General features: G+C 44.4%; 1 protein-coding gene across 1 annotated transcript in view; it reads left to right on the plus strand.

The window, feature by feature from the left end:
- Positions 1-27,088, plus strand: part of GMPS (guanosine monophosphate synthase) — a 433,428-nt gene that overhangs the window by 54,529 nt on the left and 351,811 nt on the right. The window contains exons 2-3 of the mRNA XM_086944124.1: positions 1,455-1,645; positions 21,264-21,378. Of these exons, the coding sequence (XP_086800250.1) occupies positions 1,455-1,645; positions 21,264-21,378 (306 nt within the window). The remainder of the gene's footprint in view (positions 1-1,454; positions 1,646-21,263; positions 21,379-27,088) is intronic.

The raw sequence follows: 27,088 nt of genomic DNA on the forward strand, positions 1-27,088 counted from the left end.
ATGGTGGTGGTGGAAGGGAGAGTACAACATGAGGAGATGCAGCGCGAAGCTGCAAATAACACGAGAATGGCATTGCTGGGGGGGGGGGGGGGGCAGGGCGGAAGCACATTGCTTTGAAGTCTGATAAGTCGGATGGCAGGGGCGGGGGAGCAGCTTGGGAGGCATTCCATTGAAGTCTGATTGATGGGTTTGACGTGGACGCGCGTCTCACACGACTGGATCACATGAACTGGACGTAATCTGCGCTTGGTCAAGAGTTTGTTTCGCCTACTATATACTCGCTATTAATAGCGAGACCTAAAAAGCACACCAGCAACCTGCTGGGTGGCCATTCTGCGAGCTGTCAAAATGCTTACTAATAAAATGTCACATTAAACGGGTAACTAAACACTGTGTCAAATTAGAATTCAACAAACTGGTTATATCAAACGGTAAATACAATTGAAATATAATATCTGGAAATAAATCATAACTACAAACCACATAATGAACTTTCGGTTACAAAAATATATTTAGATACCTCCTACTTGACACAGCAGCTACACTGAGGATTAACTGCACCTGCTCTGCACAGACCGCAAACACCAAAGATATCCAACTAGGAAGGGAAAAACTACACACAATACAACACATTGTGAACTTTAAAGACAATAAAATATAAGCCTAATATGCTAAAATTATTACAACAGTAAATAAAAACATTCAAGCAGGGCAGTGATACACATTTGAAGTAAATATTAAAAAAAAAAATTCTTTACCAAACACATGCAACTATACAAACTGCAGAGATGTCATTTCAAAACCACAAGGACACACCACAATGAAAATCAAAAGCTTTGCGCTACAATAAAATGGAAGAAATAAAGTAAAAAATGTACATCAGAAATAGAACACTTAACAATATAAAAGTCATAAAGTCTGCTCTGAGGGACAGATTTGAATCATACAAGGTTGATCTACCTTCGAGGGGGGCACAAAACGAAGAAAAAAAACTGTCACCCTAGATGAGAGCAACCCTTTCCCCAGATTTCTGGTTTGGCTGTGTTGTGTGTAGTGTATAGTTCTAGGGATTAACACCAGAGAGAGGAGTTTGTGTAATCCCTCGTTAAATGGGCACAGAGGCTTCAAAGAAGTCAATGGCCTTGTGATCAATGCAGCGAAAAACACCTAAAGGTTATTTAGAGCTTCAGTGGTCTGAAGCAAATTTCAGTATGACGTCATGGGAGGGTCGCAACCGATTTTTGTTTAATTTGCTTCTTTTTGATTTTTTTTGACAGTTCTTTTTAGTGATGATTCAGTAAAATATACATTTTGTTTAAACGATTGATAATGTTTTGTCTACTCTGTGCCTATTTTAATGCCTAATACCTTTAATTGTATGCTACATATTCAGTACAGTGTAAATGTATACATCTTTAGGAGATACTTATGAAGTGTTGATGAATTGTTGATAGATTTCACAGCTGGAGACTGCTGGGGGAGACCTTAAGGATGGCCAGCATCATTATGAGGGAGCGGTGGTGATTCTGGATGCTGGAGCGCAGTACGGAAAAGTCATAGACCGACGAATCCGAGAATTTTTTGTGCAATCTGAGCTCTACCCTTTGGAAACACCTGCATTTGCAATTAAAGAACAAGGATTCAGGTATTTTCAGTAAATGTATTAAATTGATATATACAATACCAGCCGTCATAGCTGGTCCGTCTTGCCAACATTGTATGTATTTGGGCACATTTCCTATGTACAGCTGTGATTATTCATTACCCTAGATTACGGATTTCCCCACTTCACGCACTATAAGGTGTGACTCAATCTAACCACGCAAATAAGTATATTTGGGTCCCATGGGTGGTGTTGACTTTTCTGATGAGGTCTTTTCAATGACTGTTTCGCCACTGGGGCGAGAATATGGGTGGGAGTAGATTCCTGTCTTTGAGTAAATACCTTATGATCGCACACCTTCATTAAATAATACCCCTTCCAACCACAGGTCCTCAACTGCGTCCTTGACACGTCTTCTCAACATTCACCTAGTATCAGAGGGATGATCATTCTACTCCTCACCTCTCTGTCAGGGTTTGGCGTGGGGGCAGGGGGAAGTTACCCAAATTCCACACAGAGATCAACTTGGATGAAATCAAAAGAGCATCCTACCTACAGGACTAAAATTCTTCAGTTCTGTTGACTCCACTTACGCACATTCTCCACATAGTTTCGCAACTCCATGTAAATCCTGAAGCGGAACCAACATGAACTAAAACGCACTGCCACCCGCTTAGAAACCAACATAGCAGCACGTGAGATGGTTTGGATGTGGTCTGTATTTACAGCCATGCATTTAAGATTCCTGCTGAGAGTTGCTGAAGTAGGGCGGGAATCTTTGACTCATTTAGCTGGACCCACGACAGCCTATCTGCTACCTACCACCGCAGAGTTCCCTAGTAGGAACCCTTACATTGCCACTATCGTTTTGAAGACTGATAAACATGCCCACAGACCTGCTTAACTAACACCCCGCAAAGAGACAATCTACCAGGCTGTGTGAGTGAGAGATGGGCAATGAAGCGTACCATGAAACTATTTGCTTCCATTAATTTACCAACATCAATTATTCTTTCAAAATAGTGTCAAATGTAAGCTGTTTCAATATTTTCCCAGCTAACAAAGCTCTTCATTTCAGCTTGTGGTTCCTTAAGCAAACGATAGTTGCACTCTCAGTGACTTGACATGGCAAATTGTATCATACATATTAAGGTAGAACAGTTGTAGTCACTTACAGGTTGCTTATTCGATACAGATAATATACTTTGCAACCTCTCACATGGGCTCACTTTAGTCAGTCAGTCACTTTACATTACTAACCTTTCCACATTTTAGTCTGTGTTTAGGTCTCGCCTGAACCTGCGCTTGCGCTGGTCTGGCGAGACTTTAAGTAAGGGCTTCAAAAAATGTTACCGCCAGCTACAGCCTGCAGTGCATGTGCGCGCGCCTCTGTCACTCTTCACTGCCCCTATCCTTTCCTGGCCTCTCGATCAGAGCTCTTCACAGGTCAGGGCTGCGTGCACATGCACTCCCCCCACCCCTTCCACTTGTTTACTTTACCCCGGGCTGGGTGTTTTTTTACTTAATGATGGCTGATTACAGTAATCTGCCTTTCCTTTGTTTTCCTGGATAATTAAGCGCCTCTCTCCAGGCACCCTTTCATGTCATCGTTCGTTACCTCTTCTGCCCTCCCCGCCCTTGACTGAGCTTCACTCTTTATATTTCTATCACTTCATGTAGCTCAGTCTTCGCCTATCTGTCCCTGCTCTACCAGCCCTTACTTTTCTCCCACCACCCGCTCAGTCTCTGTCTGAGCCTCTGTCTGTCTCTACTTTTCTCTAGGCTTGTTTGACTTTTCCACTTTCCTCTAGCCCAGCTACAGAAACTGAAAACTCTTGCTGCTAAATCCACCCAATTAGCCTCAGAGGTTCGGGGTCTCGCGTGGCATGGAGCATTAGTCCGCAGATTACTTTCACTTTCGCGCCATTGCTTGTCTTTCTTGAAAGCTCAAGAAATCACACCAATGCCCCTATGCTGTTGCAATATCCTCTAACAATCACCACATTTTTCAAAAAAATGGGATAATTGTCAGTTTTGTCCACGTATTTCTAAAATATAGATCCCCTTATGGTTTGAGTCCGGAAACTTCGCTCATTCTGACAGAGATATCTTGCTATGTGTTGCAGCACAGAAATACAGTTCAAAAAATCGTGTGAGCCTTTTTTGACTGTCCCACTTTCCTCCAGCCCAGCTACAGAAACCGAAAACTCTTGCTGCTAACCCCACCCAATTAGCCTCAGAGGTTTGGGGTCTCTGTGGCATGGAGCATTAGTCAGCAGTAGGGAGTTTTCTCTTTGTCCGGCGCGTTGTGCGTGTCAGGAAATCATGAGTTTCCTGCTGAATACCATATTAGGATCAGTGGGTGGACACATCAGGACGCGCTCAGAGAAAGGAGTTCTCTACCGTCCTGTTCACTCAAAAAGTGTGAACAAAACTGGGTCACCCAGCTGTCTAGTGAAAAAAATCAGCTGTAGTGCTTGGTGCACTACAGCAGCTTGTGCAACTATCTCTCTCTCTCACTCTCACTCTCACTCTCACTCTCACTCTCACTCTCTCTCTCCTCCCCCCCTCCCCCCTCAAAGATGGCTGCAGCGTCTACGTGGGATGCGGTGGACTAAGTGGCAGCCGGAGCATGATAGCACTGCTTGTCCTTAAATAAAAAAAACATGCATTGCATAGCCAATGGTCTCCCCTTTGGGACCTCAAAAGTGTTTAGTTATCCAGTACAATATCCTTGTTTTTTCTTTTTGCAGTTTTACATAGTACAAACTCTGCTCAAGGGCACTGGAGAGCTTCACATGAGCATAGATTCTGTTTTAGGCACAGGGGAGTAAGTGGTTTACAAAAATCACAGGATGTGGAGGCGACACCAGGACTCCAACTCTAGTTCCAAAGGCGGCAGTTCTGGCCAAAACAGCACACGCTCTAAAGTAACAAGCATTTGCAATGCTATAGGTCTCGCATTATTAAAGTTTGAGCTATTAGTGTTGCATTATTATTATTAGCAATGCCAATAGCTCAAACTTTATTAATGCGAGACCTATTGCATTGCAAATGTTTGTTCGTTTTCCCTGCTTATCTTACCCTTTCTGTTGATGGCCCCTGCTGGTGATATTGAAAAATTACTCTGGAAATATGTGTACACAGGCTAAGTTTGCTGTTCTCTTTAGCATGTGAGCTTCGGATGAGCAGGTGCCAGTTAAGGACATCAATGACAAAGCTAGACCGCAACACAGTGATCCTTCTACTTCCGAGCCTTTTTTAGAGGAAGGCCCCAGTGACCAAGGAGACCCCGGAGGAGTAAAAGAAAAAGAGAAAATTCCTCCAAATACAAGAAGTACGAAGAAAGACAACAAGAAAAAGAACACCTAGTGATTAATATCTCGGATACTATCCTGAAACCACATGAAATGAGATTACTCGAGAAAGGAACATCATTTTATTCCGACGACACAAACTAATTTACTAGAATTGGAAATCAGCACTTTTAAATTCACAAGGAAGCTGCGATTACGCCATTTTTTTAACAATGTTTTGCCACCAACAGTTAACAAAAAACCTGACCAATTAATGGGCTTACGCCCTCAAAGTACCTACCAAGCACCCTGCAGCCACAAAAGCATTGATATGTTTGAATCTTTAGTTAAACAAGATTTAACGAAAATCTATTTCAAAAGAAGAATCACCAAAAACATAACTCAAAAAGACAATGACACCTTAAAGAAAATAGCCAACAACAAAAGTATAAGGTGCATTAAAGCTGACTAATGCGGAGCGCTGGTGATTTTAAACACACAGATGTATGAAAGAAAGATAAAAGAGCACATTTCGGAAATTGAAACCTACATGAAACTAGATTCAAACCCGACTGTGCAGTTCAAAACCACATTAAGTGCACTTCTAGACAAATACTATGAAACAGGAACCATTGATGAGAGGACAAAAAAAATACTTACTGGTGGAACATCCCAGAAGCCCATCAATACAGGTCACACCTAAAATTCATAAAAGCATCGAAGACCCCCCATTCAGGCCAATTGTATCAACCAGGGGCTCCCTACATGATTCGGTGGGAAATTCCTCGACAGATACCTACAACCGCTGGTAAAACAAATGAAGAGCTATATAAAAGACACCTGAATTTCTCATTAAACTAGCTGAAATTGAAGTACAGGATGGCGAACTCCTCACCCTATGAACAGCTGACGTTAAATCCCTGTATACGTCCATCCCCCATGGAGGGGGGATTGAAGCGATTGAAAAAGCTATCCTTAACAGCGAAATTGACACACCAATGCAAAAATTCTTAATGGAGCTGATGCTGTTTACGTTATATCACAGCTATTTTGAACACGATAAGGTCTGCTACCAGCAGCTATCTGGAATGTCTATGGGCAATTGCGCCGCGCCTACATACGCGAACATCTATATGAAGGAATTTGAAGAAACCCACATCTATGGAAATCCAGATTGGGCCGATAATTTGAAATTATTCGTCAGATAGATTGATGATTTATTCTTCATCTGGAAGAATTCAAAGGAACATTTACAACAATCTTTATCCACGCTAAACACTAAAGATGATAGAATCGAACTTACGTGGCAAATGAGCGAGAAATCAATCACCTTTTTAGACGTATTGATCACAAGAACAGCCACAGGATTTGAAACTGACCTATTCCGAAAAAAGACGGATCGTAACAATACCCTACACTTCTCTAGTTTTCATCAGGGTTCATTAAAACGATACTTACCATACTCACAAATGTTACGTGCTAAAAGGATTACCTCCAACACTAACCAGTGCCAAATACGCATCAAAGAAATGGGTAACAGATTTCTTGAAAGAGGATACCCGGAAGGAATTGTCAAAGAAGCAGAAAATAGAGTAGCCGTAATCTCTCGAGAACAAGCACTGAAAAGAAGCAAACAACCTGAGGACCCCAGGATGGTACCGGTAGCAAAATGTTCAACTGTCAGCACCACATATAAAAAGGTTATTTTAAGACACTGGCCGATACTTCAATCTGAACCAGATTTTCAAAACTTGTTTTCATCTCCGCCAATCTTTGCGTATACACGCAACAACAACATTAAGGGAATACTATCTAAAGAATCACCAGAACGAAAAGAATCAAACGGCACCCGTCCTTGCATGAACTGTAATAGTTGTAACAATGTGATCAAAGGTAACACTATCGCCCACCCGATGAAAGGTAACAACATCAAACTCAATGTTAACGCCACTTGCGATTCATCCAATTTAATTTACCCATTAAAATGCCCATGTGGCAAAATATATATCGGAAAGACTGAAAGGAAAATCAAAATACGATTAAACGAACCTAAATCAAATATTCGAACAAAGAATGCAAAATCAAGCATCGCAGTACACTTCCTAGAGGAAAAACATAACATTGCCCAACTGAAATACATAGTACTTGAAATCATAGAAAAACGAGCGGGAAAGGACAACAACAAAGTACTGCTACAATATGAAATCACATGGATGTACCGCCTTCAATCGATGAAACCTTTTGGATTAAATGACAGGACTGAATTTAGTTGCTTTATTTAACCACTTTATTTGTGGATTTTTGATGCAAATTTGACGCTTTTGTATTGCCTATAGGTTTACATGTTACAGCTAGCTTTATGTTCATCTTGTTTTTTATTCACCGTTCAAGCTTTATTAGAACACCCACTACGAACACAGTTATACACTCCTAAGATGGCCGCCACTCATGAAATCAAGTCCGTCGTTGTTCTTTAGTTATCACGTGACCTTTATTGAACCTATCTCGTTCACTCACTTCTCACCGTGACATGTCACTTATACCCGCGAATACCCTGGGCACTTCTCTTCCTTTTTTAAAATCTCCTGAAACGATTGCCTTTCAGAGAAACGTCGGGAAACAAACAAGTAAGTCGGTCATGATACCGCTGTTAATACTTCTTTATCCCGCATCACCACGAGGAGCTTACTACCTTTGTTTTTATTTTTTTTGCCTACTCTGTCGTCAACCACAACACTTTGGTAAGCCAGCCTCCGTGATTCGTTCACATCGTAACTGCACCCATACCCGCTTTACACCTTCCTACCCACGTTTTGCACTTACGTACCGCACAACATGATATCACCCCTGTTTAAGAAGCATGCACTCACCGATAAAAAGGATGTATTATATTTTGTTGAAACGAAAATGTGATGCACTATATTTTTGCCTAGCGTTAAAGTGATGTGTTTGAATAGACACCATTTAGTGATTGGCTATATTGCGTTTGTTATTGCTTTTTAGAGCTCCTGGATAGAGGGCTGTCAAGCCCGAAATGCATCGGAGCATGATAAGGATGTTGATGAAATCCCACTATACATAAACTGTTTATATGATATGAGACAAATATCAGCATGAATTTATGAATAAACTACTACAACTTATACAAAATTACAAGGAGTCTTATATTAAGAACTAATGGTGTGCCCTACTCAGGGATGCACACACTATATCTAAGTGTGCACTTTCTTTAGAATCAAGCTACTTTCGGAGTGGACGGATCCGTTACCTGAAGGAGCACCCTACCCTTTTAAAAAAAATTCTTGGCGAACTATATAGAACAAACACTAAAGTACAAGTAAACCACAGCTGTGCCCTTCGCCCATCATTCACATATTCAGGTGCCAGTTAAAGCATCAGAAGCCACGCTGCAAAATGAAAGCACAATGTTGAAACAGGACGGGTATTTGTGATTGTGGGGACGCACATAAAACGTGTTGCCAATCACAATATGGTGCGTTGCACTGGTTGGCACGTCCTGTTGCCCTTCAAATTAACTTTCACTAGCTCATCTAAACACTGTTCTTCCTCCTGTGTGGGCATGCTCAGCAACTCGCCCACCACCACCCCTTGTGCTGGTGCAGTATTGTCTCTTAATTCTAAAAATTGGAGGCTGTTAACCGTAAAATGATACTCGATGGGCTGCAAATGTTAGTCAACGTGAGGTTCCTGTGAGCATAACGCCTGGCGATGCCTTTTTTAGGTCGAGGATCTTAAGGCTGCGCTTGCGCAGTCTTTGGTCGGAGATTTAATGTTTTTTAGACGGGGCTTGAACCCGCCTCTCTCCTCCATCTCTCCTTCATTGGCTGGCTTCCTAAACGGAGGCCAGCCATTGGATGAGAGGGGCGTCACTCCAATCAAGCCCCGTCTCTTTCGGATTCGGGGGCGTGTTTTTGGCGTTCTTTCCACCTGTGACGTCATCCGTCACTCAGAACGCCAAAAACACGCCCCCGAATCCGAAATTTTCGGATGTTTGCGGCCGCCGTTGTTGCCCGGCATCCGCTGAGTCTAGTGAGGTGCATACACCCTTCAAAGATGCTTTTCGGACTTGGCTCCCGAGTAGGCACTTCTGGTCTAAGAAGACAGTAAGTAGACTGGTCGAAGTAGACACTTCTGGTCTAAGCGGGGGGCTCATCAGCTGTCCTCGTGGAAAGCCCCCTGTATAAATGAAGCAAGCCGGGATGAGTGAGTGGTCCACTCTGGGGCAGGCAGTGAAGGCCTCTGCTGTAACTGATGCGGGCCAGGTGCAGTCCAAGCACTGGCTGGCACCAATGCCTCCTCCTTAACTGAAACTGTACGGAACGCACGATGTGGGAGCTACCCTCGCACGGTTAGTGCCGAAAGCTTCCAGCATAAATGACGCAGCAGTCCAGCCAGAATCTAGGTGTTGTCCTGGCACGGCATGCCACCGCAGTCCTCCCGTATGCAAGCTGGGAGCAGCCTTGGCACAGAGGGGCCCCTCTAGACTTCTTGCGTAGGAGCCGCATTGATTCCTTCGGTGCACGTGGCCTTCCAGATGTACAACACAGTGCAGCCAAGAGCGGCTGGCTCCAGGGCCCTGGGAGGGGTGCCAAGGGCCCCCGGGCAGCAAAGAAAACAAGCTTCTATTGCTGCTTGGGTAATAAAGTCCAGCAATCCTCAGGGTCCAGTGGGCCTCTCGGGGTTCCGGGCACTGGTGCGACTGCCACACTGCTCTCATGCATTGCCCACAAAAAATGCCCACTTCCATACACCGAGGTCTAAATGATATACCAGCTGTACTGAACTTTTTGCTGTGTGACACGGTCTGTTTCCCAACCTCCCCTCTTTTCCTTTTCTTTCAGTTGCCAACTCTTTTCACTTCTCGTTCTTTCCCATCGAATCACCTTCCTGACTCGTACTGAAGGTTTAGTGGGGATTAGGTTTCATCCAGTGCTGCCCCCGAAGTTTGATTTACAGTAAGAACTGCTTTGCTTGGCCCAGAGGCATCCTTCGTCACTGCGTAGGTGACGGTAAACTCCCCGGAAATCCGTGTTTCGAGTGAGGTGCGCAGAACATGGCCGGCCTGGCACGGCCCTTCCTCTGGTGCCCAGTGTGTCCAGTGGTGCCTCCAGGCCATTGCGTCCTCTACCTGGATGCTGGCGCCATACCCCGGCAGAGTCCGCTCTCTGCGGAGTGTTAAAGACGTGACTGAAACAAAAGCAGTGCCCCCTGGCCGGAAGTCCATCCGTGTCACGACTGTCATAGTCCTGAAATGGAACACTGGGCACAAATGTAATGACACCGCCCTCTGCCTAGACAGATAATCATTATGTTCGCATAAGAGGCAGTAAGTGCTACATAAATGCAAAACAGTAGTATAATATCCATAAACCGCAAGGTATGTATGATTAGGGCGCTATGGATTCGAGGCACTATAGATTTGTGGCGTTAATATTTTCTGGCCCGTTCGTTCTCCTTTGACTTGTGGCTCTACGTTTTGTGCAGTAGGAGCACAGAAACATTAACCCAATTATGCAGTGCCAGTGGAAATAATGGTGGGCCCTAAAACACAGAAGCCGAGTCCAGGTGAATGTACAAGTTCACCCACCCTCACATTACTACTTACAGTCGGATTCAGTGTCATTACAGTAGTATATATAGCATGAACATGAGAAAAGAGCTTTCTTTTGTCTGACTGCCTGTCACAATGACGTAAGAAAGGAGAATGCATGCTAGTAAACGGTGTATTACTCTATGCACATCTGCATATATTTTATATGTCCATTCTGGTTCTTTAAAAACTGCCATTTTGTTTAATGCGTGCGTATGTATATGTTGTAACTTGCAGGTTAATCAGATGAATGTTTTTTTCAAACCAGTCCAGCATGCTCCTAATCCTTCGTCATCGCGCACGTGCTGAAGAGCTCTTTAGAGGCTGGCCTTCGCTCTGCCCCCCCTTCTCAGACTTGCACAATTAACCACGCAAGGGAGCCCCGGCTTCCCCTCGCCCCTGTTGACACTACCTGCCTCCAACACCCGCCCCAAGGTGACGACACTCCCGGACGGCCCTGGGAGCGGCAGGTGGAGGAGAGGACCGGGAGGCCACCGGGTCCCAGAGTATGCTCCCTGGTGACCACGGTGGGGCGGCAGTGTGACTGACTGCTCCATTGCGACACTGACCTGTCAATCATTTTAACAGCAGGAGGTGAAGACCGGAACACTGGAATTATGATGCAAGGAGGAGCAAATTATGAAGCAGGGTTGACTAAATAATGTGGCAGGCAAAGGTAGATTATGCGGTGTGTAATGCGGTACTTGTGGCAGTATTACTTTATCCCATTAAACGCATGTTACCGCTATCTGGACAAAGGGGCTTCCCCTCAGCACCAGCACCCTTGACAGCGTTTTTAGTAACTTTTGATCCGTTAGAGCTCGAAAGAGTTTTTTTCTTAATTTGCAAATTCTGCAGCAGTAGATGGATTATGTGGCTAGTGCAGAAAGCGCTCCAGCTAGCAGTTGCATAGTTCCATTGATCCTGGCTGTAGACTGGATGGTGGAACAATGTGGCAATGGAGCACCAGGTTGTGTCCAGATTCACCCAAGTACGTAGCAAGGGCGAACACTGAGCGACATGGGGGCTTGTGCAACCTTCAATTCTTTAGAAGTTTTATGGGCCTGGGGAAATAGAGGATCCTCTGCGACCATGGCAGCCTCCCCCTGGAGTCCTTCTTTACAGTGAAGCCTCCCAGCCCAGGGATGTCTCAACCCAGTGACTTCATACTCCCAACACCACGTGCTAGCTGGTAGGTGCTCCATAATGCAAAGTGAAATTGCGGAGGAGGGCCTGATTGTGGCATGTCAGGGTGCAAACAATCTAGCATCGGTGTGCTTAGTTTGTGTAAGGGACTCCTATCCTGGCCGCAGCACTTTTGGAGATGTTCACATACTTTTTCCAGAGTTTGACTTCTCTGTTTGAGGCTTTTAAAATAACACCAGGTCTCCCACGGTAGCCAATCCCATACAACTTCCTGCTCATTCTAACAATAGGAAGCAGGTGGCGCTGCTCCTTCCAGCAGCAAACAAGTGATTGTGCCCTTCTGGCTGGAGGGCATAGTGCAAAGATCAGAGTCTTGGCAACAAAGGACTTGGCAGTTCCCAATTGAAATATTGACGCTGAAAAAGAGTGGGGGGCGGAATTTGGTCTGTTGTGGGGATGTTACTCCGGTTCCTGGCAGAAGAACATGATAAGTGACTGGTCATATTCCGAAGGGTTCTTGACGTATTTCAGTGTTGGAAAAACAAGCTGTTTCTGCCAAGAAGGTAGAGGATCAAGGGGAATTGATCGTTAAGGCGAGGATGGCTGAAGGAAAGAGCTGAGTGTTGGTATAGCCTATGCTGGAGGGGAGCACCTTGGCCTCCGATCATGGAAGCCGCGTTAGGGATGTTGAGGTAGCTATTGACCTCTGTGGTCTTGCTTTATGTCCACCTTTATGTCCACCTTTATTTTCCTTTACTCATTTTTAGGTTGAGGACCGAAGGCTGCGCTTGCGCAGTCTCTGGTGGGAGATTTAATGATTTGGAGTATGGGGCTTGAACCCGCCTCAGTCTTCCATTGGCTGGCTCCCTAAACGGAGGCCAGCCATTGGATGAGAGGGGCATCACTCAGTTCAAGCCCCGTCTCTTTCGGATTCGGGGGTGTGTTTTTTTGCGTTCTTTTCGACTGTGACGTCATCCGTCACTCAGAACGCCAAAAACACGCCCCCGAATCCGACATTTTCGGATGTTTGCGGCCGCCATTGTTGCCCGGCCGCCGCGAGTCTTCCAGTGAGTGCTTGTTTTTAAAAAAAATAAAAAACGGCTTTATTGAACTAGGTTTCGGACGGGAAAAAGCAAACTAGAACAAACATATTCAGGGCCAATAAGAGCATGCATTGCCGCTGATGGAACTTCACTGGCGGCAAAAAAATCTACCCTGTCTATGCTTGAACTTTACATGACCCGTGCGTGATCAACCATTGCTTGGATTTTGACCGTCTCGCAAGCCTCTTGACCAACCACTAGTCGTTCCCAAAGGTGAGGAGGAGGAAGCAGGAGGCATAGGAAATCAGGAGGAGGCCCGCTGCAGGCCTAGCTAGCACGCCGCCGCCGCTGGTAAAAGTTAAGCCATCTGCACCGGTCTATTGCCTCTTTGTTTGGAGAATAAGCACTGAAATTCTTAAAGTCAAAGCCTCTGGAACCTGGAGCGACCAGAGTTTCTGCTAAAGACGGCAGGGCACTGGGCCAATGCTGATGTTCGCAGGATGTGGTGTTTGTTGTGTACTCCAGGCTTTATGGGAAGCAGCATTCCCTTCCACCCTGTACAGTTGCGTAGTCAGTTATCCTGTTGAAGTTCTGGATATAAGTGACGTATTCTTCCGACGCAGAGACAGCGACCGCTACGGCATTTCCTGCCCATCTTGCAGGGGAGACCAAGCACCTGGCTCGCTGGATAATGGGTTTTCGTGTAATTCATACACGTCCTGTGTAAGATCGTTCTTGGCGCTTAGAAAAAGTGCATGTAGGGTGCCTCGTAAATTAAAATGTATGGCATAAACCGGGGCAATACTCTACCCTATCGGCATAACTGAGCTGTAATGGCCCCTTTAAATATACCGGGACCCCACCCCATGTTTCCATGTCCTAATCATTCAGGATTCAGCAGCACAGAACAGGGACCCAGGCTAGGGTTGTGAAACAACCAGTCGATTTCAATTGATGGGTATTTGGCACATAATGTTTGCAGAATTTATTTGGAAAACAAGCATCATGATGTGTAACTTTGTGCAATCCCATTGAAGGTCCACCTTGAAGGTCTATCTAGTCCACTGCATAGACGAGACCGAGCTGCACTGATGATTCTATGTGAAGTTGAAGCACTGAAATACAAGACAACACATGCAATAGGCAAGTAAGGGCAGCAATGGGTAGCCAGTCTGTGCATATATTTTAATCATGCCTGCAGGTGCATGTTTGTGTGTACACAAATGAGTCACTTCTGTTGTACAACTCTACAGTATAATGTTCCTGGTGGAGTAGTGGCATTTCCAACTTCCAAACGCATGTGCTTGTTAGCATCCTCAGACCATGCTCACCCATGGTACCAGGACGGGCGAGGCAATGTGCTCCGACAAACTCAATGTGTGCGTAACCGTTCTGAATCGGGAAGTTCAATGCTGTGTGCTAAATGTGGGAGCCGTTTGGTGTGCGACTTGACATTTGTGTCATGCACATTACACAAGGAACATTGATAGAGTTGGAACAGACTGTAAGCCCCAGTGCCATGGGATTTCACAGTACTTGCAGGGATGTGGCCATCTTTGGTTCTCGGTAATTAAGTTCCTCGTGTTTCTGAGTGTTTTTACTAGGAAATCAGATACTTATGGGAGCTGGATTTCTGTTGCCAATGTTGGAATACACACACTACACCTGGAGATTTCAAAGACTTTAGTATGCAGCGAAGTATTCTGGGATATCATTTATATATTATATATAGCGCTGGCTAGACCCTAAGGTATCAGAGCGCTTTACATGAGAATCAACAAGTAACAGAACAAATTCAACAAATTATACAACACATCAAAAAATAAGCAATACAATTAGGAGGGGAGAGAAAGGAGAGAGAGAAGTAGTGGAGGGGGCAGGGGAGGTGAGAAAGGGAGGATAAGGGAAGAGACAATAAGGAGAGACGAAAAGAAGTCTTTCTAAAGACAGACTGGGTAGGTGACAACCAAGGAGGGAATCCACGGCCCATCTCCTCTATAGCTAAACCAGGTAGCTCCATCAGGCGTCAGACAAAATAGTTCAGTCGTGTTCAATAATTTAAACTTAGGACTACGGATGACACTCTGGGTACAAAATTAACTGGAATAAATCTACACTGTACTGCCCGACCAACACACAATTAGATTGCTCTCTACCCGGAGAACTGCGAGTTGTATCGAGGGGCTTTAAATATCTGGGCATTTTCGTCACGCCCCACGCAGAAGTGTGTAGACAGGAGAATCTGGGCATCATCCTGGTCAACTTTTGTGCCGATGTAGAGTGATGGAAGGACCTTCCTCTCACCCGGACTGGTCGAGCGGCTCTCTTTAAAAAGATCACCCTGCCTCAACTCTTGTGTGCCCTCCAGAACACATACCAACCCCTGCCAAGGGTTATCTTCACCGAGATAGATATCAGAATTAGATCATTAATATGGCACGACGGGCACCAAAGAATTGCACTTCAGACATTGCAGCACAATCCTTACAACGGAGGGATCGCACTCCCATATATAGACTTATTATTGGGCGCCCCACCTGATCTCCATAAACGAATGGACACACAAACGTTAAGAGGGAGACCATGCAACTCCACATGCTCCTACACTACCTCTATGGGGGGAAGGGCAGCTCACGTCTACTTCCCGCTACTCAAGTGACCTGGTTGACATGGAAGAGGACTAGCAAGAGGACTAGCAAGACCTTGGGCTGGACGAAACGGATTATCTGAACCACACCGCTTTGGAAAGGGACTTGGCTTAGGGAAGTACACACATCTAAGGGTTCGAGACCTGGGACCTTCTGGGGATCTCCACGATAGGGGACATAGTTGAAAGAAGGGGAGCTTAAAACATGGGCCAAATTTAAGCAAGAATATAAAATGAATGGTTCCCAATTCCTTAAGTACGCACAATTGCGACACGCGTGGCGAGTGGAAAACATACCTTGTGAGCAACTCCCGGAATATGCTCCCCTGGAGGGCAGGCTCCTACAGGAGGAACTGATCGGTAAAGCGGTCCTCACATATAAAACCATCAATAACAATATTCCCGATTGGTTGCTAGGTCTCCAAGCAAGGTGGGGTCCATGGAAGATATCGATTTGGAGGCGGAATTAATGTACCCCAGGGAAGTGACCATAAAGGCGCGACTTCGACTCACTCCACTTAAAATACTGCACCGAACATACTAGGATAGAGATAGACTGCATAAGATGGGAAGGGCAGAGTCACCACTATGCCTGATGTGCACCGCCACCAAAAGCGATTTTTACCATACGATCTGGGCATGTCCTACACTCCTACCATACTGGACGCAGGTTATTGTAAATGTCCAGTATTTGTAAAGCGCAAACAATTACCCGAAGGTGTCAAGGCGCTGGGGGCCGTGGGGAAGTTTAAGCAAGCTATTGCCCAGAGTCACAGGGTGCTGGGCAGACCCCTGCCACTGGAGCCGGGGATCGAACCGTGATCTAGGAATGGACGAAAGGAATGGATATGTACATGACGGCCGAGCAGGTCACATATCATAGTAGAGGGTGACCCAATAAATTTCACAGGATCTGAGGCCCCTGGAGAAAACACTTTGGGTTCGATATGGGTGGTGACACACAACAGTCCACCAGACACACGACACAGGAGACTCAGACACAGAGACTTGACCCCACAACGCTTTAAAAGAGTTCTCCTTCAACTTACCAGAGACTGTTCCCTGGTTCAGGACGCAGCTACATAACCATGACGACAGTTACCACTGGCATACACTGTTTTTCAATTGACCAAGGGAAGGGGAGGCGGCTTTGATGTTAACGATCATATCTGTAACGGTTTGATCTCTAACTTTGTTAATGCACCATGTAAGAATTCATTTGGCTGATTGTTCAGTTGCGTAAAATAAAAAATCAACCCCCCGCCCCAAAAAAACTAACTATTTTTTAGCTTTGTTTTCGGGAGTTATCCTTTCCAAAGGATATGAACTCTATCATTCACTATTTTCTCAACAAGAGAAGGATTCTCAATTGTCCATGCCTGTTTGTGTTTTCTAGTCATGATGTGTAAATTAAGGTAGTACATATGATGGGGAGGTGATTACTTGTTGTCATAAGGGAAGGTTCAATACTCCTGTCTTCTCCTTGTGTTACAACTGATGAACTTGTTACATTAAGAATCATTCAGAGTTGTTTAATTTACAAATCATTGACGGTAGATATTAACGTAGAGATAAGTATTTAGTTCATGTTCTCGTATATAGTGGAGATTCCTTTTTGTCTACTTTAGGAAGTCCCAGCGTGTCTTCCTCTTACAGAGAGTTAGAAGTTTAGAGATTGCGACCAAGTATAGAGTATGTTATATGTCAAATTAGGGTCATTTTACTTGAATTTAAAAGATTAAGGGCTTGATTATAAGTTTGACGGTCCGTGGACTGCCAAACTCGCAGTGGCGGTGCCGTATTACAACTTTGGCGGTTCGACCCCATGGGACTACTGGGGACGCTGGGGATCCGCGATCCCACAGCGGTGGAGTGGTGGTCTGGGGGCAGTAATATGCTGGCCGTGCTGCTGCGGCACCGCCAAGCATATTACGACTTTCCAGTCCTCCATTCTTTTCATGAAAAGTGTGGCAGTCAGTAAAGTAATGGGTCCTACGTGGCCCACTGCGGCCCCTGTGCATGGAGATGCATGCAGGTGGGCACATGTGCCCCCCTGTGTGCATGCACCCCTGTTACTGCACGGCATGGACTGCACAGTCCATGCCTTGCAGGAACGGGCTTTGGCGTTCCCTCGGCACTGCAGTTCTAAGGCTCTCAAATGGACCTTAGAACTGCACCACCACAGAACACCAATGGACCGCCTGCCAGACGACGATGAAACTTGTAATCTGGCGGGTGGGCGACAGTTGACTTGGCAGCGTGGGAGCAGGACGGTGGCGTGGCGGCTCGCTTCAACACCGCTATAGTCTTAATTGGGCCCTAAGTATTATGAGTTATTTCTTATTTTAGGGATCTACGTCTCTGCCTGCTCTCACACTTGGATACAAAATGCTCAGCTGAGTGAAGATATCTAGTGTGTCTATTTCTCTCTTACACCACTCCCCTTTCCTTGGTTTATTGCTGATCACCATATTACTCCTTGCTTGGTCATCAGTTGGTTAAAGGAAGCAAGAAGATTGACATTGCTGCTGTTGGATCCAGATTGCCAGGCTTGTGCAAATATGACCGATACATTAGCCTGATTATATTGTCCAAAACCTCCAGATGTAATGGGCCAATTTAAAAAGAAGATAGTTTAATGAGATCAGAGGATAAGGCCTTACAATGTCAATTCATTCAGGTCCAGAAAACAAAAGGACTCTGATGTATCAGCTCATTTCTACCACAGACAAAAAATGGGTAAAAGCAGTTTGATACACCAGGCCCTAGATGCCTTGTTGAAAAAAGAAAGCAAAGCAAGCTAACCATTGGGCCACAGCGCTTCCAGTGGGAGACTTTGACTTAGAATCTGCTATGACGCACATAATGGACGATGCACTTCGAATCCTAGATCAAATCGACACCTGCCTCCTCATCCTTCTTGACCTCTCTTCAGCATTCGACACCGTTAAACATGAGAATTTACTCGAACTATTAAACACAAGAATGGGTATATCTGGAACTGTTCTCAAGTGGTTCACGTCCTTTCTACACAACAGATCGCAGAAATTCAAGAGCAACAACCTGATCTCGGCGCCAGTACCTGTATCGCTAGGCGTCCCCCAAGGTTCCTCCCTATCCTCAACTCTGTTCAACCTAGTTATGGAACCTCTCACCACTTTGCTACAAGCATCCAATGTTCACTTCCACATGTACGCCGATGACACCCAACTCTATCTCAAATTACAATCCCCCAAAGACATTGTGCTCTTGAACACAACGATCAGAAGCACTCAATCCTGGCTTGCCGATAATCACCTCAAACTCAATGCTCTGAAAACAGAGTTCCTTCTGATCTCACCTCGAGCGAAGATCGCTACCACGCAAAATTGGCTCAAACATCTAACCGCACTCAATGTCCAACCCACCATCGTGGACTCAGCAAAATCTTTAGGCATAAAACTTGACACTAATCTCAACATGCCGCAACATATCAGCAAGGCAACTAAGGGAGCGAACTTCCAAATCAATACCTTGAGGAAACCTAAACCCTTCCTTCCAGCCAAAGACTTCCAAACTGCAGTACAATCACTAGTCATCCCTCGAATAGAATATGGCAGCATCGCCCTCTGCGGACTCCCCCTAACTACTACTGCACCTCTAAGAGCTTCTCTAAACGCTGCGGCGAGACTCCTCACTGGGTCAAAAAAGAACTCACATATTACCCCTGACTTGAAATCCCTGAACTGGTTACCTCTGGAAGCCAGAATACACCTGAAAATCGCATGCATGACACACAAAGCGGTACACCTGAGCTCACCCGGTTACTTAACTCAGAAGTTGACAATTTCTGGCGGCACTAGAAACACCAGAAGCGCAAACAGTATTCTGCTGAAGCATCAAAGATTCCGGAAGGAAAAAAACCTACAAACGCTCATTCTCAGGAATGGCACCCAGGATCTGGAACTCACTCCCTCCCGAAATCAGGCTCATCACCTCCACTACACTTTTTAAGAAAGAAGTAAAAGCTATCCTCATTGCTAAACTCGCTTGAAATATTTTTTCGGACTCTTTAAGACTCTGCACCGAACTGTACTACCTGTTTCGATCTCTCTGCCTATTTGCATTACTTGTATTATCGATTTACATTATCATCTTTGCTTCCACCTATTAGTACTGTTAGCGTTATTGACTTACCTGTTTGACTATGCTCCCTCATGTACCTTCCCCAGTTATTACCTTCAATTGCTACGTCTAATTGTCTGTTACACGATGTTACGCGCTCTCCAGCTCTATGTAAAGCGCTCTGATATCTGCAAAGATCTTGTTCGCGCTATATAAAACTTTCAAAATAAATAAAATAAATAAATACCCACCTAGTACACCATTTAGTACTTTTAGAGAGATTGTCCGGTGATCTTAAGAAGCTTGCATTATTCTTTTATCTATGCCAGTTCCATTCCCTATGCAAACCTGCAAACCCACAACGTTCTTTGATGACCAAACCAAATGGCACTTTTTATTGTCTTCTTTGAGTGGGAATGTTGCCAATTGGAATATTACATTTGCCGAAATATAATTATGCATTGGTGTATTGCTTTGCAAGCAAATGCAAAAAATGTGTGGTAGCAAGTTGCATTCTATTTTCTTTGATCGTGTACGTCACCATCTTTGTTGTATACATGGGCAATGGTCTGGCTGGGGCCAGAAAGGGAGAGCTGCAGCTGTTTTTACCATGGGAGAGGAATAACAGATTCCAGCACTGCAAAAAGCCCTAAGGTATCCCAGTAGCGGTCGGTGGTGGGAGTAACTGCTGGGCGGTGACGTGGGGAGGGTGAGGGGCAGGGTGGGGGGTAGTAATCTATGGATTTAAAGAGGATTACAGGTAAGTAAACATAGATAAAACGAATTTTGTTGTGCGCACTGCATCCCCAAATGCGATGCAGTGCTCGCAACGAAATTCTTTTTTATTGATTTATATGTTTACTTGCCTGTAAACCCCCGTAATCCATAGTTTACTACCTCCCACTCTGCCCCTCCCCACGTCACCGCCCCGAAGCTACTCCCACCATTGACCGCTACTGAGGTATGCCCCAGTATCATCACTCCTGTGGCCTCAAAGTAGACCTGAGGCATGACAGCAGTCAAAATGGGGAGAGGAAGTGGCATTACGGCCGGCGCTACTGATTTTGAATCTCGAGTCCTGGCATCTGCTCAACATCCTGTGATTCTGTGCAAACAACAATCTTCCCATGCCTAAATAATGCCTAAAATGAATCTGACTTTATCTAATGCAACTAGTGCTGCAGTGTCAGAAATACATGATGCGGCTGCCACAGTGGCAGTCGCATCGTAATGTTGTGTGCGGGACTGCCGCAATCCAGGCAGATGGTCTCAAGCACCGGCACGATGGCAGACGGAAGTCCGTCCGCCATTGTATTGACCCCCTGTGTTCTTTCTTACTTTCTTTCAGTGCTTGATACCTTTCCGCAAAATTCAGCTTGACTTCTTATGCTGGCAGTTATGCATTGATTGAATGTCTAATTTTATTTTGTTTTTCAGATGCCAATGTTTGAAATATGTATCCACCATGCATTGGGGGAGGGTTGCTGCCTCCGACATGATCTATGATCCTGTCAGGTGGTGGTTGGAATTGTATCCCTTGAATAGCGGCGGAGGCAAACTTAAACACAAGATTTGATTGCTATTGAAATCTTGTCACTTGGTGTGGTGCTTAGGCAGGCGATGAACAGAATTTATTAACATCAAAAACAATGGCCATATTTGCTATTGAAAGGATTCCTATTATTAAGAAATATGTATATATATGTAATTGTACCCATGTTTTTAAATGTGGAAATGTGCTGTACTATGCTAAAACAATTACTGTTTAAATGTATTTTATGAAAGTATTTCAGCACACATAATTTCTTTACAGGGCAATTGTGATATCTGGAGGACCAAATTCAGTTTATGCAGAAGATGCTCCTTGGTTTGACCCAGCCATATTTACAATTGGCAAACCAGTCCTTGGAATTTGTTATGGGATGCAGGTACCAACCATTGTATAAATAAATAATTGTGTTGATAAGAATTTCTGTAGTCCTGTTGTCGCACTTTCGAAAATGTTGAGAGAAATGATGTCAAATTGATGGGTAGTTGTGGAAGGATACCCCTTCGTTTAAATTACATTTAATCTGTGACTTTGAAAGTTTACCATGCTAAACCAGTCTGATTGCACCTCACTGATCCCAGCGGGAGCTAGGATCAAGTTAATTTGTTATTCATAAAATCTATCGAAACAAAGACTTGACATATTTCCAAAACATAGCTTCGAACTACATAAGCCCTAGGTTTGTCTTGTCAGTCTCATTTTTCCTCGATATTACTCATTCCTATGTCCCTTACCTCACTTAATGATTGAGATATGTCCATCTGGTCATCTTGGTATGTCCATCTGGTCATCTTGGTATAGTTTTTGATAAAACTGCTCAAAAACTCCTATAATTTTATCCGTAGTCGTCTCAAGCTGACCCTCAGTATTCTGTATTTTTATTATATTGTTTCTAATCACTCTCTGCCTAGTACGGAGGGCCAGTAATTTTCCTGCCTTTCCCCCATATTCGTACAGTTCCTTCTGATGTGCCTGGTATGTCTGAGCAACCTGTACCTGAAATAGTTTATTTATTTCTGCTTTAGTAATTGCTATTTTAATCTGCAGTTCCCCTAGGGCCTCCTGTTCCGCTTGTGCAATCGGTTCAGTGTGCATTATCTCTAATTGGGCCAAGTTTTGTCATTAATACATTAACCATATTTCGTCGCTGTTTCCTCTGATATCCTACAAAATGTATTACTTCCCCACGTAATCCTGTTTTAAAAGCATCCCATACAATAATCCTTGGGGCGCTATATCTGTTCATAATAAAATATTCTTTAGCCCATCTTTTAATATGACACTTAAATACTTCATTTACTAATAATTTGCAATCAAATGACCATTGTCGCGTTTTTGGCCTTTTTTAAATCTTGCCATTCTATTTCCAATAGCAATGGATTGTTGTCTGAAAAAAAATTTGAGGCGGTTTACTTATTTCCATTCTTTACAACATCGAAGTGGAAACCATGAAGTAATCTAAGCGTACATATTTTTGGTGTGTATCTGGGATCATAGGTATTTTTGTGTACCCAGGCATCTGACAATCCAGGCGTTTCTTGACACTCTTTTAGCGCCCGGTGGACCTGTGGTTTCCTGCCTTTATACTGGGAGGAATCCTGTTGTAAAACCCCATGATGTATATTGAAATCTCCACATATTATTAATGGAGTTGACCAAGCTGCCAACTCAACCTCTAGGTCCCTCCAAATTTTAGGATCGTCTTGATTCGAGCCATTAACAGTAACTTTTGTGACCCTCTTTTTCTAATGTAGCAATGGCCCATCTGCCCCATTTATCCGCCAGTGTACGCTTAAATATTGCGGCGACTCTTATCTTTGTCGTTTGTGATTAACATATTATCGTTTTGTCGCCCCTTATCTGCAGATATTTTTTATTGGCCCATGAAATGCGAGTCTCCTGTAAACATATAATTTCTGGGTTCCAGAACCGTAGAATCTCATATACCCTATCTTTTTTTCCTATTGATCAGCCCTCCCAACATTTACCGAACAAAACCGTATTTTATCCATACCCATCTATTAGTCCACCATCTAAATTGACCATTAAAAAAATTATTTGCTCATCTTTCCCTCGTTTATTTTTATCTACCTTGCTTGTTCTCCCCCCTTTTATACCTTCCCAAGCCCAACCCTCTTTCCCACCCTCTCTGCCCCCAAGCACTCCCCCCCCCCCCCCCTTCCCCCTTAGAAGCTTCCAGACCTAGGTCTGGCATAAGATGAAAACAAGGCCTCATCCCCAATCCATTACCCCCTCTCTTATTTCCGTTACATCAGCAACAATAACATTTGTTATAATCATTATATCAATCCACAGTTAAACATAACGCACATCCTACACCCACCCTCTTTGCCCTCAGCTAACAAGTATTGAGCTTAGACAGTGTATTATTTGTCCATTCATAGAGTTTCCCTTATTACTTATTTAATTAGTCTAGGAATTCTTTAGCTTTAACTTCCGAAGTAAAAAAACGCGATTTATCTCCTACCACAACTTTCAATTTAGCTAGGTTCAAAAGATAAGACTGCATACCATTCTCTTGAAACTGATTTATCATCTGTCACAGGCACCAGCGCCGCTCTACAGTGACATGGCAAAAATCAGGGTGTGTAAAGAATTCCAGACCATCTATCTGACATTTCTTATCGGGTCTAGCTTTTTCAAATATAGCCTGCCTAAGAAGATAATTACCGAAGTATACTAGTACAGCTCTAGGTCTACCATCAGTTCTGCTATGTTGCTTGGCAATTAATGGAATTCGGTGGGCTCTCTGAATTTCTTGCACCCAGTTCCAGCCCGTAACCTTAGGGAAGGCCTTTGCCAATATATCAACCATAAAGAGGCGCAAATGTGTCTAACCCCCCCCCCCCCCTCACCTCCTCCTTGTCTTCTGGAATGCCCAAAAATCTTAAATTGTTCCTTCGCTGACGATTTTCTTGGTCTTCCATCTTCCACTGAACATCGGCTAATCTTGCCTCATGTGATTCGGATTGTCCTTGGACTGTCGCGACGTCCGTCTCCAGTTTTTCTGTTCTCGTCTCCAGCATCAAAAGCCCATCCGAGATCTCCCCACATACTTTAACAATTTTTCGGACTGACCCTTGAATCTCTCATATAGCTGTTGGTGTCCACCTAGTCCCTTGTTTACTATCCTCACAATGAGCTAACACTGATTGCAATATAGTGTCCATGGTTGAATTTAAGCTATTTTCCTGTCCAGGTAGCCGTTCTCCCATTTCTCAAATAACTTGATTAGTGGGCGTGTAGTCCCAATTTAATTCTTGTTTCATGTCCTCCTTCAAGATCAGAGAAAATAGTTGTCTGGCTACCCTTCCTTCTAATTGTGGCAGAGTACTGACCAGTAGTAACTGATTTACTCTCCTACTCGCTCTCTTCTCCACTTGAGCTCAGCATCATAGAGGAGTCTTCAACTGACGTTGTATCATCGGATAAAGAATAGAACGGTTCAGACACTTCCCTCTCTACATCAGTCACCAGTCGTTTATCAGCAACAAGACGTTGATTACTTACTTTAGTGGGATTATTATTCTTAGTCCCCGCTGCTTGATACTTTCTGGCGGTTGCTTATTTCAATTTTTAGGCTTGACCTTACCCTTAGATTTTTTCTTTTTTGTATCGGCCATGCTAATAATCGCCCCCTTTCTTTGTTCCTGCTTCCTTACAACATTCGCAGGACATACCACATGCGGCGATCTTGTTTCTTTAGTAGGCTGTAATTCCGGTCTCACCGCAGCATCAACAGCAATAGTGTTATCTTGAAGTCTCATGAGTATTCTTCAGCCGACCCAGTTCCTTGCCTTGTACAGCATTATCCACGATTTCAACAGCCTTTGTATGCTCTACAATTCCCAGGTTATTAGGCACTACAAGTACTGGGCTGTCATTCCCCATTATCTGCTCACTCCGGGTTGGGGGTACATCAGCTATCACATCTTGCTCTAACTGTCCCAAAGCTACCTGAGCCGGTTCATGTGAATTTACCTGTGGCGTTAACACTCGGGGGGTCGGGGTCGGAAAATGTCTCCAGTCAGCCCTTGATCCTTCCGTTTATCGCCTTGCGGACACTTGCCTGTCACATCGGGTTTCTTCACTCCCGAAAACAGTTCTGTGATCGTCGGGCCAGGTTTGTGCTGATAGTTCGTTTCGCATTTTTCTTTTTTCTCAGTGGGCTCTTTCCGGATTATAGTCTGCCTGCGGCGTCCCAGTTGCCGCGGAGTTCCTCCCGGCGTTCCGCAAACCTCCACCAATGTATCCGCAACTGGACTCTGCAAGCCAGCCGCCGCCTTACCACGGGTCAGAACCGCTGCCGCCGCTGGACCCTTCGGCTTCATACCAGCGAGTTTACCTCTGTATACCGCAGCGGTGGACCAGTAGCTCACGCAAAACTCAGGTTGCCGCGCCCCGTATATCCTCCGACAGTTACATCTCAGCTCCTGTTCCTGCTGCCTCAGTATCACGGAGCAAGGAGGAGTACAGTGGCAGGTATTTTCTTGTAGCAAGCCCCGTAAACTATCCAAAATCGCCTTTAGCATTCTGTTGGTGGTGGATGCATCTCAGCTTGCGGAGAGGGGATTTGCAATGGATCAGGGTGCTAGCATCGTTAGCAGTGCCTCAGTGTTGCCTCAGCCTGCCGCCGCCATCTTGCTTTCCCCAGAGTTCTCCAGTAAGATTGATGAAAACATTAAACTAGAGTTGGAAGAGGAATTTACACTGGAAGAAATAATAACTGCAATAGCGTCCCTATCTTCTGAAAAAAACATCGGGCCCTGATAAAATTCCAATTGAAATTTATACGATGTTGCAGCAAGAACTGGCTCCATTAATACACGATTTATTTCTGGATGTACAGTATCGGGGTATCCCACCTTTTTCCTGGCAGGAAACTGATATAATAATTTTCTCAAAAAAAGGGAAACCAGCAGAGCTACCTGGTTTGTATTCGTCCCATCGCATTAATACATTTGGATGCAAAGATTTATTCAAAATTTTAAACAGGCTGCAGAAAGTAATAGCCAACTTAGTATCGCCATGGCAACATGGCTTTAGTCCAGGCCGAGGAACTACGGATCACATTAGACGGGTGATATCGCTACTGGGTATTACAGTGGCCAAAGGGGGAAAAATGGCTGGTTTTTAGATGCCGAAAAGGCTTTTGACCGCGTGGCCTGGCAATTTCTTTGGGATGCGTTACTGGAATGAGGGTTTGGCCCGCAAATTATTACAGCCATTTGTGCGATGTACTATAGACCGATAGCCAAACTACAAATTCTGGCAAATGCATCAGGAGCCATAAAAGTAGCTAGGGGGACAAGGCAAGGTTGCCCATGTTCCCCAATTCTTTTTGCCATCTATTTAGACCTATTTAGATCTATTTTAAACAGCTACTCTTTAATCCCAAAATTAAACCAATAACAACTAGTTGCTATGAAACTAAAGTACTGGCCTGTGCGGACGACATTGCCATCACTACGTCCGAGCCAGAGGTAGCAATCAGAGAAATCTAAAGGATGGCTGGAGAATTTGGACATAGATCAGAATATCTACTAAATAAAGGCAAGACACAGATAATCTGCTCAAAGCAATGTAATATTCAAGACCAACGTCTAGTTGAATCAGCAGTATATCTGGGGGTTAAGATAGGAGAAGATTTGAATAAGACATGGTCAAATAATCATGAGCAAATGCTGGATGAAATAGGTATGGAATTAGACAGGTAGGTAAAATTCAGCTAACTATAGTCGGAAGGATTAATGTACTGAAAATGAACTTTTTGTCAAAAAATACTATACCTATTCCTTTCTATTCCCTTGGAACTCCCGGTTATAGCTAGTTGGAAAATCGAGGCAATGTTCTCAAATTTTGTATGGCAGTATCAAAAAATTAGACTATCCTTAAAGTTTCTGACACTTCCACAAGACAGAGGTGGATGTGCGGCTCAAATCTGCTATTTTATTACTGGGCAGCGATCTTGCAACGGATGGGACCTCTCCTAATGGATAGGCCTAGGAGACAAAATGGTTTACCTTCAATCTATCATCTAGCTATAGGCAATGAAGCCTCTGGTCTGT

This window comes from Lissotriton vulgaris, chromosome 11, assembly GCF_964263255.1.
Source record: "Lissotriton vulgaris chromosome 11, aLisVul1.2, whole genome shotgun sequence".
Classification (NCBI taxonomy): domain Eukaryota; kingdom Metazoa; phylum Chordata; class Amphibia; order Caudata; family Salamandridae; genus Lissotriton; species Lissotriton vulgaris.